The 14,846-nt window shown below is 38.0% G+C and overlaps 1 protein-coding gene across 1 annotated transcript in view; it reads right to left on the bottom strand.

Moving 5' to 3' along the window:
• msn (serine/threonine-protein kinase msn) overlaps positions 1-14,846 on the bottom strand; it is a 555,676-nt gene that overhangs the window by 399,764 nt on the left and 141,066 nt on the right. The window contains 1 exon segment of the mRNA XM_090377310.1: positions 8,378-8,434. Coding sequence (XP_090233436.1) covers positions 8,378-8,434 — 57 coding nt within the window.

Genomic DNA, 14,846 nt, shown 5'->3' with positions numbered 1-14,846 from the left:
TACGTGACTTAATTCTTCTGAGGAGGACAGATTTTAAAGAGTTTGCTGTATTTAGTAAAATCATAAAGAAAAGAAGCCCATCAAAAAGCAACCATCTTCATATGAGCAATGCTTAAACAGAGAATTGTTTTATGCGCATCCGCCATATTGCTTATTCATTTCTCCAATCAACGGTTGGCACCCAAACAATGTCCAGTACTTCAGCTACAATATATGGATAACTAATAGGATATATGCATGAAAGCATCCAGGTGACGACGGAGAGACAAATAAAAAAAAAATAAATTGTCGGTATTCTATTTGCCCGATTTTAATTAAATCTGGCATGGCTGACAAACATTTCTAAAAGAGCTAATAAGAATTTAAGAAACAACTGACATGAAGATACCATACGCTTGACGCGTTTAAATATATGTCTAACCCAGAATGTTACCCAGCCTTGTCCTATTATTTTCTATGAAAAACTATTTCTCAGATATCCATTTTTTTCTCTACGCAACAATTTCCAGGAATGCTTTCATCACGTAATTCCACGGATATCTGTATTCCAAACATGCGTTTCTGGTCTTTCTCTACAATTTTCTGCATAAATGTACATTATTATTTTATTTTATTTTTTTAGTGGCCAATGAGATTGCAACATACCCTGATGTTAGTCAAAATGGTCTGGTCTTCCGCAATGTAAAATAATCACAAAATGAGCAGCGAAGGTCATGAAAATGGTGTCGCCTGTGCACAAATAACAAAGAGACGAGTTTGCGAATGAAAGGGCAGCTCCCGAGAAAGCGGGGAGGGGGGGGATAATTTTCTACCTTAGATTATTCCAAAAGCACGATCTTGCATGTTATGCTGACAGCGTATAAAAGTTCTATAAACAGAACTTTTATACGCTGTCGGCTCCTCTCAAAAAGAATGAAGGCTGGATCCACCCTTGTGCAATTATGTGACTAAGTAGAATGTCCGGCATTGCTCAATTAGGAATCTGAAGAATAAAAGACAATGACAGGACCTAACGAACACTGAAGGATTCCAGCTGAACTATTACAAATAATAAAGTAATAAGAGCAACAGTATAAAAGCCAGATGCTGTGGAAAATTAAATCATTTTAACACTTAATAAATTCTCTTATGCTCTTTTTCCACGCACGAGGGGTGACTTGCGGGAAAGTGTTTTTTTTAAGTCTGATCCAAGGGGGAAGGACATTTTTACACCTTTAACGAAGTCATCTGTCTATCCTGCCCTTCTTCCCTCATCCCCCAAAAGTCAGCGTTGTAGTAAGTGAAATTCGAGAGATACAGCTTCCCTACCATTTTCTCCCTCCTGCAGATGGCCAGAAAGAGGGAGAAAAGCAAAGGGAGAAGGAAAAAAAAAACGGCCCCTTTATCCCTCCACTTCTGCTACTCTCAAAAAGAAAGCAGAAGGGATATTCCATAAACAGCTGCAAGTCTGATGTTTCCATCAATTCCCACGCCATCTTCCTCGTGCATAAACCTATTCCCAAGCAGTGAAATTTGTTTTCAAACATTCGAATTCGTCCCTTTATAGCCCCTACACATACATTTTATTTTCAGAACATCTTCCTCCACTTCATTTATTTCCTAACCTAAATCAATTTCTACCCCCTTTCAATATGAATGGCAATCGCTTTCCAACGTATTTACGTATCATTTGTATGCTTTCTGATTCTATTGTGAAAAATACTCTAGAATTTAGCTAACGTGCAACAAATGTCATTTAGCGAAAATAAGACAATCTGTCCCCCTCTTATCCCCACCCATCCTCCTGCTAGTTTTGTTTTAGCAAATTAAAAAGTAAAAAAGAAGAAACAAAGCCTCAAGAAGCTGGCCTCTTATTGGATAAAAGTTATTTTTGCACATCGGAAATTAAAGGAAATCCAAGCAGAAGGTCATTGCAAATAATTTAGTTGTCTGTTGAACCCTGTCGACAGAGGCGAAAAAGGAGAGAATTATGGACTCTAACAATAACTACAAAGGCGTACTTGTCCTTGAGATGTCGTTTGTTCAGTTAGTAGCCGTCTGTCGGTTCGCTGAAGCGCAACATTTTGACGGCTAGTCAGTCGTTATATTTTTACTATAAACTTGTGGCCAAAATGAATCTAAGTTCTCGGATTTTTGCAGGGTGCATCAGAATCTGGAAAAGATTAAAATAATTTAGAACAATACATTCATTCGTATAAGAAATATTTGGTATATGTGTGTGTGTGTGTGTGAGAAGGGCCAACATATAAGGGAAGGGGATGGTTGAAAGGTTTTTAGCCCAATATAGATTGCAAAGATTTTCGTGAAAGACAATACGCAAATCTAATGGTTGTAACTATATTCTTCTCCTTTACAGATGGCGTTGAAGCGTGGAAGTTGAATAAAGCTGACGTCTGTTGAGAGAATCAATCACTGTGCAGTCATTGAGTACCATCATTTAAAGGCAATGACGCCGAAAGAAATTCAAATGCACATGCATCAAACATTAGGGGAATTTTGTCCTTCAAGTCACGCTCAAAAACTGGGTTGCTGAAATTAAGCGTGGACGAAAGTGTTGAAGATGCACTCCGCAGTGGAAAGCCTGTTATGTCGACAACTGCAAATATGGATATACCTGGTCATGCAAGACTACAGAATAACACTGAAGCACATTGAGACAACATCCACCATCTCCCATGAGAAGACTCACGATATAATAGTGAATATTTTAGTAATGAGTGGGTCCCTAAAGCACTGAATGTAGGTCGGAAGCGGAAAAGAGTGGTGTTGTCGTGAGACTGTGCAGCATTTTGAAGCTAATGAAGCTCACTTATTTTATTTATTTATTTGGGGGAGGGGGGTATGTTACTATGTACGAAACATAAGTGCACCAGTTCAAATCTGAAACAAAAGAACAATCGAAACAGTGAAAACATCCCCCCTTCCTAAAAAGTTTCGAGTGCAGAAGTCGGCTGGGAAAGTAGTGGTATCCATCTTGTGGGATGCAGAAGGAGTGATCCCAGTTGATTTCTGGAACGAGGCGCCACTGTCAATGCCGAGTATTATTCTAACCTACTGAGACGTTTCCCCGAAAGAAATTGAAACTTATGAGGGGCGGGAATTTGTCCAAAGGATCCGCGCATACTCACCGGATTTGGCTCCATCAGACTATTTTCAAATGCCAAAAAGGACTTGTAATGACAGAAAAAAATGACAGTAATAATACTGTGATAAATGCAGTCAACAACTGGTTTGAACCAAAATGTGAATTTTATTTGAACGGGTTACGAAAGCTATTGGATCGTGTCAGAAAACGCGTGACTTAAATGGGGGGGGGGGGGGACTACATTGAGAAATACATTGGTTTCCACAAAATTTTTCAACCACCCTTCGTAAATGGCTTGTACTGTCTCATCACTCAGTAATAATGCAGTATGAAACAAGAGCTGCATGAAAATAGTACGAATCGTACTGCACCCTTGATGCCTGCCTTAGTGCTACATTGATATAAATAAATCTTCTCTTGATACTCCGGAACGACCAGAGTCAGAGGAGTTCACAAGATATACAAGAAACAGCACCGTATTTAGTAATCACGGGGCCAAAAGCATGGGTACTTATGTACCCTCGCAAAGCACAACTTTTTCTAATCTATGAATGCAAGATAAACGCAACTGAATATCACTTCTCCAAACTCCACGACATTTATGGATTTTCACAACGAAAGTTAACAGCACGGAAGAGTTATTTTCTATTGACAGCAAAGGGCAAATCGTGGCGGTCCACATTCGGTATTACACGGATAGCGACGAGGCTGCCGTGTTTCTCTCCGGTTAAGGCTGAACAGTAAACGATAGATTTGTCAACTTTACCAACAAACAAACAAGTTCTGTTACATAGACAGTCATTAATACAGATTTTCTATCAACATAAGCTTTTAACATTATGTTAAGTTAATTTTAAAAAAAATTTAATATTAACATTTCTATAAACAATAGCTCCTGTCTTCAATTTCTGCCCTTGTAGTGGTAAGCCAGAAAGCAAAACAAAGGCCAGTATTCGTACAAAATCAGTGCATCACTATCTGGCCTCAATGCTGACTGGTTGTCAGCAATCCGACCAATAGATGCCTGTTTATATCTATAGAAAACCAACGCTATGAGGCGACAATTCACAAACAATATACTGTCTGTTTGCAACTATCACCTGATTAACTCGGTCACGTTGTGTATTAGGGTTGGGGGGAAGGAAATTTCTTCCGTTTCTACGTAAAATTGAATTTGGGCCGTTTTAATCATGTTATAAGACAGAGGCCGTAACCACTGTTTTACCGCGCGGGCTATGGACAAGCAGCTAGCCTCTTCACAGCGATCCTTTCTAGCCACCACCACTTACGAAATGTAATGGCTTGAATTATTTGTACAGGTGCACTGTTTATTTAGCTGATTTATCAGCAGATGATGTCTACCTCAAATTCATTCTCACAGTCAGCCAAGAAAGAAAATAACAGGAGGTCACAAGTACTTCAGTCTCGATTAAGTACTTTAAAATAAGCAATAGGTAAAGAATCGGCAAAGATCTAAGAACAGCACAGAGTTTTTCTTGGCCTAGACAACTTCCTGTGGAGGGGCGAAGTATTATCGATCAATAGCAAGCCAAACACGCACAACGACTATCTCCAACTGCAGCTATTTGTTCAAGGACAGGGAACTTTTCAAACGTCAGCAACCGCCGTGGGTAAGCCTCCCACTCCATTTACTAAAGGCTGCGGACAACAACGCGCTGCTGGCCTATTAACACCTACGTGGAGTCTTCTGACGCCTACGGACGAAGACAAACCCCAACTTTTACCTTGTAAATTCAAGAAAACTGACAAGTGATTCTGTGGAATACTCCAAATTTAAATTACGCTCTAAAAGAAGAACGTCGTAAATTACCCTTAATCTTTTACGAATAAACTGGGCAATCCAATCGCCATTTTTCGAACAAAAATGCAAAAGTAACAATATCAGCTGCACCCCGATTAACGATGCTTAAAAAAAAAAAAAAAAAAAAATAGCTTTATCACACTTTTTTTGTAATACGTATTTCAACATTACTCAAATACGACGAGCAGTGTATTGCTACTTTCATTAGTGAATGATTATGGTAAAGCTTGAAATAAATATTCTTATACTGCGACACGACTACTAGGTCAGAAGAGTTAACAATAAATCATGAATACAATCGTTACTCGCACTTAGCAGTCACGGATGATAGAATCAAGGTCCACTCAAAGTGGCCTGTGCTGCTCCTGGCCACTCGGCTACGTCATCTCAATATTCATCCACAATCCATTGCTGAAAACTGCAACATATTCAGATAAGAACATACCAGGTTTACAAAACGAAAATTAAACAGTTCACAAAAGTAAATGAACAAGCTCTAAGCAACCGTGTTTAATATCAGTGTTACTGTCCTTGAGAATTCTGAGTTATCGACTACTCAGGCCATAACGCACCAGTTCTTGTGAAACTGTCGTATTTCAAACCAAATTTCCTCCTCCTTATGCGTGAGTGTGAACATATACCAATGTATTTTTGATGTGTAGGGTAAAGGGACCAAGACTTTAGCTTGTAAATAGTCTGCGCTACTATGAATTTTCGTCTTCTTCATTTATCCCTTCTACTCTTGTTTTCTGGAACGACCTTCCTTCACACGTATTTCCTGAATATTATAACCTACAGAAATTCTAGTCTAATTTCAACAAGTATCTTCTGTCTTCTCAACCTACAAACTCACGCACTGTACTAAGTACTATAATTCCTAATACCTTTCGTGTTTGGGAGCCTCATTTAAAAAAATAAATAAATAAATTGATGGACCAATACAATTATCACAAGGCTATACGCTGCGGGCCGATTTTGATTCCTTCGTCAATGGCTATAATAAAATCGAAAATATAAAATAATTACTACGTCCTAAGTCGCTTACTGAAGTCCACACACCTCGCGAGTACCAGCTATAACCCAGTTTGATCATATATATCGTTATAAATAATTCCTAAGGATGACAGTAAAACGAACTTGCCATTCATGTCATCCAGATTACAGAAAAAAATTTAAAAAATATCACAAACACGATCAAAGAAATCGCCAAAATGAAAATAAAGAATTTGAAAGGTTTACGCATTCATATATTTAAGATACACAAAAACACTTACTGAGTGCAAAGTATCATTCAGTAGCACTTGTCATGTGTTTGAGGAGGTCTGAATTTAAATTCCGTCTGTGGGTCGAAGAATTCTTAAAAGTGGCCTTAAAGAATTCTTAAAGGCCACTTATCCTTCCAGCCACATACAGGATTCGAACCCAAAACTCTTTCCATCCCCAAGTGCGGACAAAATACGCACGACAAAGATGACATGTGGCACCATATGAATTTGAAGCACTGTGATCAAAGAAATCTATGCACCTGCGAGGTCATCTGACTGAGTTGTTTAATGCTTCGAATGGATTGAGCAAACTCAATGCTGATGGAATTATTCCTCCGCTCAGACTTTGCACACGAGGGGACAAATTCAAATTTAGAAAGGATGGTTGCAGAACAGATGTGCGGAAGTTTTCATTCAGCCAACGGGTGGTTGATTGCTGGAACAAGCTTCCATCCGTCATTGTGGAAGTGGATAGTTTGAGTAATTTCAAGAAAGAAAACTAATGAATGGGACGGATAGATGAAATGGATTTTTTGGGGGAAGGGAGAGACTGATGCTCTATAAAAAAAAAATAATAATAATAAAATTTTCTGTTTATACTCCGGGACGACCAAATGGTCAGAGGAGTTCACAAGATAGACAGAATACAAGAAACAGCACCGTATTCAGCAGTCACGGGCTTGAACCCGGGTCACTCAAGGCACGTGTACTTACGCAACGGCACGCCTGACCACTAGGCTACGGCGGCCAAGCCTGCCTCCTTGTATAATTTGCCACTGTTAATACTAATATTGCAGAATTGGGTTAGTGTTATATCTGCACAAGTGTATGATCGCCAATCACTTTACAGGCGAGAAAAAAAAAAAAAAAAAAAAAAAAAAGAAAGAAAGAAAAGAAAAAACTGACAGGGAAAAATCTTATTTCCTCCTCTTGAGATCGGCTGAAACGTCTCCGACTGAAAAGACCTTCAGAAATTCCTTTGGACGAGACTAGAGCCCTGATAATAAAAGAGAATATAATTCCCAAATTAAAAGTGAACAAACTAATTTATAATCCGAGTGCTTGAGGTGTAGAAGACATTTTAAATTAATATAAAATCGAATTATCTTGATATCAACCAGAAAAGATATCTAAAAATTTAGATATCTAAATCACAAAAGATATCTAAAAATCACAAATTTCGATATTCTTATTAACCAATTCAAAATGTTTATTATAACAAAAGGCATCTATGAAATTTCAATACGGGAAATATGGGGGTAAAAATCTTGATGTCATCAAACTAGCAGGAAATAATCAAGGAAATTGCCTATTTCCCGACTTCCCCTCGTATACTAGACTAATTAAACGATTAGTTCAATATGCGAGGGGTAGTCTGAAAATTTCCACACAAACCGTAATAGCTATAATTATCGTATTACACCAAAGTCACCTTCATTTGTCAATGCTCTTCGGCCACTGGGTCAATGTGTTATTCATGCCGTCCTGAAAGAAAAGTGTTACTGATGCGTTTCAACTCTGTGGCAGACAATCGTTTTCAAGTGCTTAATGCTACCCTGTACATTATACCTATTCAATTCAATAAAAACAAGTTGAGGGGGAAACGCACATAATGGGCATACATTGAACTTCGCTGTCTCTCTTGAGTTCTAGAATCCCATTTCTAACATCTTCATCTAGAAAGCCATGAAGGAGACCGCTACCGCTTGTATTTTTCAATGGACTACGAAAGATGGAGGAAGCTAGTTTCCGCTCAGCATTAAAAAAAATAAAAATGAGAAACAAAAAAGCTTGCTATATCCCTATGGTAGCTTTTTGGTGTTGCTAGAAATGGTGAGGTCGTCCCAGAATGCATATAAAAGCATCGTACAGCGAGGAAACGTGTTCTTCACTAAAAAAATATGGCACACTGGTGTGATAGGTGAAAACCGGCGGTAGAGACAGACGCACGTGACAATACTTATGCGCCACTCTCTCCGACCAACCTCTGTGTGCCCAAAAGAACAATCCCGCACGTACCTGTGACAACGCAGCCGGTTTTATCGACGCCCAGACGACAGCCAGCTGACTGATCGTTGGGATTTCTCCCCCTTCTCTCAGCAGGAACTAAGAAATGCGCGCGCAGAATATAAGTATATTACTCCCGAGGCAAGGTGCTAGTTAAGAAGGATTGATGGTGACTGTTAAGAAGGAAGAATAGCTTACCTCCGTGACGTCCATGATCTTAATGGCAGCCAACTGACCAGTCTTCGTGTGACGACCCTGCAAAGAAACGAAAATCCTGTCAGTCAAAATTCACTTATGAATACAAAATTACAGTAGCAATGGACTCAATATTGTCTACATGACACTAAGACATACAATTAAACACCCTCATTTTTCTGATAGTTGTGGTACTTCAATATTAACAAAGGGTTGTTTTCTCACTCCCGTATCACACGCATTTAATTCTAAATCTATCGTATATCCTACAGAACTTGAATTAAAAAACCATCGATAGATATGCCTTTACCATATGATTAACAAGTGTTGCCCAAAGAATCATGGACACGCTTATTGAAAAAATTTTAGTATTCCTACACACACCTGTCTATGCCGGTTGTTTAAGTCTTTTTTTTTTTTTTTTCCCCACAAAGGAATGCTTAATTAAGAAAATAGTTGAATATCCAACTAGAGGATTTCAGCAATTGGGAAAATTGTCCCGAATTCATATCTGCTTTTATCCATTGCGAATCAGATTTGCGCTGATTCAACAAGTACGTAGACATCTACTAAAAAACGTAACATTAAATTTGGTTTATCCTGTTATAGGCACATTCGCGCGCATGCAAGCATGCATATGCGCCTTTTGTCTTCACCATGCCTGCCTGCCTGCCTGCCTGCCTGTCCGTCCGTCGGACGGATTTTCATGAAATTTTAATTTTATGAATTTTTTATAAATATTTGTCATTTCCATTTCCTTAAATTTGAAACGGCTCGACAAATTTCCGGCAATGATTTCTTTTTTCATACAATTTGTATGGGGAGAAAAAATTCAAAGATGAAATGTAGTTTTAATGCAATATTGTCAACTTTAGCCAGTTCGCTGTATTATGTAAGATTAGTGAACGTGGTGTCCCTTGTGAAAAAATACATATATAGAGAGAGAAAAGAGCCAAAACGTAAAATAAGCGAATGGTGTATAGGGGAAAATAAATTTCCAAATAGGAATACCCTGTCTATATTTTATAATATTTCGGCTTATTTTCAATACATGTACCAGTGGTGTAACAACAGGTTGACATGAGTGGCAAAATTCTACAAGCCAAAAAACTCAGTCTAACTTCACAATTTTCTAGTGGCGGCTCACGACTGGGCACTAATTTCTTTTTATTGAACCAAAATATTGTAAAAAATATGTATACATATACACAAAAACAAATATTAACCAATTTGGAGAATAATTTGGACTACTGCCTTTTGCACATGTACTTTAAAAAAAATAATAATAAATACGAAACTCTTATAACTATAATACTAATTCCTATTAATTTACTAGCACACATTCTCAAATAACTTTCAATAAAGGAAAATTTTCAAAAATATTGTATTACCAAATTAAAGATACGAATAATTAAAAATATGAGTAATTATAAAGATCAAAAACTAAAGTTCCAGTTTAATTCATGATTAGCTTGTTTGGTTATTAAAATTCCCTTCCCCGTAGCATGCTTCTTTATTTATATCTCTCATTTATATAAATTCATTCAATTTTTCTGTCAAACGAAACGTGAAATAGTTAGAGGAAGAGAAGAAAAAACGCTTAAAAATGCTAATCAATGTCTTTTTATGTGCAGTACACAGAATGATCGTAAGTCGGAAAGTAAAACTGGCACCATGCACATTTTTCGGTACCTATAAACTGCCCAGAAAGGAATCAAATGTGGTTATACACTTCGTTGGTTTTAACTGCATAAAAAAAAAAAAAAAAAACAGTTCTTCGTAATCCATTGATCTAAAAGAGGGAATATTCGTGGTTACTAATAATCCAAAGCATCTGCGCAGGCTCCGATTTGTTTCGCCACAGTATCCTTCCCCCATGTGCGGTGCGTCATGTGGTGTAAAATGGCTAGGGTAATTGCGTTGAAGGTTTCTTAATTTAGCATCTTGATCTCATCAACTGAGACCATACAGTGATACGGCAAGTTTCTCTTTGAATATATTCTCGTAGAGAATTATCGCAAGCTTTCAAGGTTAAATACGGGATCCATGAAGAGCACTACGATATTGGTGAAGGCCGCCCGATCCACTGACTGGGACAAACGGAATTCTGATAATTATGAACAGCAGTTCGCATAATGAGCCGGTGCCTCCCCATCGTGTGGAAAATAAATACCATCAACAATGTCACATTTCTCAAACTCTAACATGAAAATAATTTTCCAACATCTGCAAATGGCCATGCTTATTCATTACTTCAAAGAAAGTTAGAATGGAAGAAGTTAGGTGTGTACTAAGTGCCAAAGCAGCTAAGGCGTCAGTACATTGTCTGTAACTGCGCGTATTCTTCAATCGGTTTTGTTGGAAGAAAAGTCAGTTTCCTGGAGAAAACAAAAAAAAAAAAAAAAAAAAAACGGAAATCCTCGCCTCACTGACAGGATTTGAAGTTAGTGTGAGAATACTGATTATAACCACTGCGGGCTATCCAAGAGGGCACCAATTAAGTATGGCCCGATAAAGTGATTAGCTGAACGTGCAGCCCAAACATTGTTGAAAACGTGTACAAGTTTTTCAGAAGTACTTCACAAGTAGCAAACCATTTTGGTGGTCTCTGTTCGAGAACTGCGAAATACCACTTGGCTTGTACAGACTCCAGTTTCAAATTATAACCATAGCGCTAGGTAACGTTACATGGTCCTTTCGCAATTCACATAATCATTTACATATTTCTTGCGACAGACTGGCCTCTTCAAAGTCCTTCAATACATGGCACTGAAAGTTCTGCTGGTAGGGTTTATTGGAATTTTGCGCTCCTCATCATCACCCAACCAGCGGAAAATGCTCTCTTCTCCAACACATGAAAATTCGACTATGATGGTTTCGCTTTACCAAACCGTTCCATCAAATCATTTTGAATATCCGTCACTATTCGGAGAGTCTGGTGAATTCCACAGCAATAAGTATTCTTCAATTTAAAATGTCAGCACTTTCAATTGGGGAGGGGGTTGAAAATGGAATAACAATACTCACAAATATCGGGGGTTTCAGGATGTTTCACGAACAGTAGAATTTAAGAGACACCTTGGAGATTTAAAATTAAATAGGTTTGCCCTAGTGTAACCATTTTCACACGGAAACTTTCGCGAAGCCCTTCTTGCAATTAAACGAGAGAGAAAAATGCCATTGCCTTCAAACAATAGCTAAAACGAACTCCATTTGTTTTTGCATAAATTCACACTTAATTACACAGCAGCAAGACAAACTCCAAAGCAAATGCAGAGAGATAGATTAAAACAAAACCAACGCATAACATACACGAAAAAGAGCTCCACATCCAGACGGGCAACTCAATCAAGAACACGCCCACACGTCATTTATTGATCATATAGAAAGAAGATATTTAATATAAAGAAAACTCAATAAAATGCACAATGCTGTATTTCAGTTAAAAGTGCCACTTCCTAATGAAAGTAGTTTTAAAGTGTGACAAGTACACACTTGTTGCCATTGTATTTCAAGTTAGAATAAGATCAAGAATTACTGGAATAAATAAATTTAATCGTTTAAGAAGTGTTAAACACTTAACCCTAAAGCTTATGCATCCCTTTTAACATATTGAAGGGAATGCCCGGAGGTTAAGATGACCCAAAGAAGTTTCTTCCTTTCTTAAAAGGTACTTTTAATTCAATTCTTCTAACGTAGCCATAAATTTTTACATCCAATTTAATCTCCTCATGTGACAACCAGGAAGAGATTAAAACAATCATTTTCCCACGGAATGCAGTAAAGCGAACAGCAAGGCATGCTTCAAAGCCTCACTGATAGGAGTAATTCTGCTTTCAAACATACATCAAGGTCATTTAGTATCGCCAAATACAGCAAAAATGTTTGGTAATCACAGGGATCCAAGACTAAAATTAGGTAGGTGTAGGAAAGCCATGATTAAAAGTGCTAGTGAAGGCTACCAAGGGCAAATTGCTATGACTACCATGACGTCATCAAGTCATGGTGTGGTCAACAAACTTAAGGGAGGTCACACACGCAAAGCAACAGCAACTGTCAATTTTGTGGGGCGGTATTTGAGAGAGCACTTCATAATATGATTAGCAGTCGCATAAAATATGAGAGACTAGAATTATGTACGTAATAATAATCGCTAACGAATTCACAGTGGAATGCGATTTTACTAATCTCTTCTGAATTCAAAACTGGAGGGTCGGAAGCAATACAGAATTAATTTTAAACACGCAAAAGATTTGTGTGACATCGGAATTTCCGGACATGCACAATCAGGTAAGTTCTTGCGCAATTGAGAATTCCGGCACACTGACCATTTTTGGATTATGTCCTTTTGGCTGGTATCGAGACGACTTTAGGGGTCTCCTGTTCAATGTGTAAAACATATCCTCACGAAACAGATGTTAATCTTCTGACAAACCAATTGAAACATTAAACGTGTAGCTCAAAAGTTAAAAATAGTTCACATGCTAGACCAGCAACAATCCCTTCCTGTCCCACCCCACTCTTCCTTTGCTTTACAAAAATTCCACAATGATAAGTGGTACACCTAGAAATATTTCATTTATTCCGCTGAATTCCTGACACTCCAATGCAACCGCTATCTTCACTGTCCTATGACATGATGTCATCTCTGCTTACAACTCCACAAAGCAACCAGTTTAGGTATGTGAAATCTGAAAGGGGACAAATTAAAAGCGTTATATTACGGTATAAACAAACGCAAAATTTTCCTGTAACTTCTAAATTAATTATATGAATCATCAGTATCAAATAAACCGAAACTGAAAATAAAAAGGACCGTCTTCCATCGAATCACTTGAAACAGTCACAGAAAATACAAAAAGGAAAAGCCATTAGGGAGGAGTGGAATAACTGCGGAAATCAGTGGCAAGTCATATGTAATGTCAGGTAATCGTAGATAAATGCAACGTGTCACCTACGATCGATTGTCGATAGCACCAGTACGGAGTTCGATGCAGCACCCCAGGGGAGCGGGCTCGACTGTACAACCGTCACAACCGGACACACGAATTCACAGGCTGCGCTCACAACTTGTAAAAGGCATCAAATTCTCCTCTGACTTATCCCATGTGACTTGACGGCAGCTGGATCCTAAAAAGCATATCATTGTCAGATCCGCAACAACATGGAGGGGTGTCCAAGCCTCATTAGAATTTTGTTTCCATCACAAAATCGACATCACTGTTTGGAACGGTCCACCCTCCAACAAAAACTATTTCAGATCCCCTACACACCAATCATTATGGGATTGCTTTTAAGGCCTCAGTGATAAAGCTACATCAATCTGCGTTTCAACTTCGATCAAAGCAATTTGGTATCACAAAAAGATGAAATGTTAAAACAAAAGTTATTTTTATTAAAATATGTACATTATAAGAAACTTATTGTATTCTGGGCATGTGGTAATTTGAGCAATTTTCACATCGGCCACTTTGAAGAAGTCTTTCATTTTGTTAATTAAGACTTTTATTGAAAATTTATCCTGAAATTAAGCTTTTATAAATGCACCAGCATGGAAGCTTGTAACGTGCTTTGCAGCGAATTTACTAATAGAATACAATTGATGAGATACTGTGCATTCATTCTGACTAGATTTATATAGGGTGTTATTTTATTCAGACTATTTTCTTTTCTTTGCAGTTCCGCAAGCTTCAATTTTTTTCGTACCAACAACAACATTACTCTGTATAGAAAGATTCGGAAATTTGCTTGGCAACATGAATACTTTCTAGAGTTGTCCTGGATGAAATTTATGATTAAAAGCGTAGTTTGTAGTCGCTACTCTGCGGTGTATTGGCAAAGGACTGGCATCGCCTCTAATGTCACCTGACCCAAGTGATTTTTGATCTGAGGGTTCTCGATGGCAGAGTGCTTCAAAAGAAGAATCCACGAACCAATTTCTGTGCTAAAGAAAACGACTGACTGAAGATGAAATTTCTGTGTCGAAGGAAACGTTGGTGCATGTTCTTCGCAACTCCACACTCCTGCTGCGACACATTACAGGTATTGAATTGTGGCACGAATTTCCAAAAACTTTTTTCTTTTTTTTTTTTAAATGAAAACACCAAACACGAGAGGTATTAGAAACTATAGTACTTAGTACCGTGCATAAGTTGAGACGACGAAACTATAATTTTCAGGAAATACGTATGAAGGAAGAAGTTGTTCCAGAAAACGGCAGTTGAATGAATAACCGAGGAAGATGAAAAGTTGGTTCTGTGAGTTTGAAGATGGACAGTAAATGGATGTTGGCGGCACGTGTTTGGACTGTTTTAAAAGAGAGGGCAGGAATTATAGAAGCCAACTCAAAACAACAGTGCCCATGGAAGTATCTGTAGAAAAAGCATGCAGCAGAAACAGTACGTCTATGAGACAGAGTGGACAGACTGTTAGGGATGAGTCATTAATTAACTTAGCTGCTCTTCTGAATGGA

This window comes from Mastigoproctus giganteus, chromosome 1 (assembly GCF_048544385.1).
Source record: "Mastigoproctus giganteus isolate SK-2022 chromosome 1, ASM4854438v1, whole genome shotgun sequence".
Classification (NCBI taxonomy): domain Eukaryota; kingdom Metazoa; phylum Arthropoda; class Arachnida; order Uropygi; family Thelyphonidae; genus Mastigoproctus; species Mastigoproctus giganteus.
The sequence above is the reverse complement of the archived record's forward strand: the minus strand, read 5'-3'. Positions and strand labels throughout refer to the sequence as shown.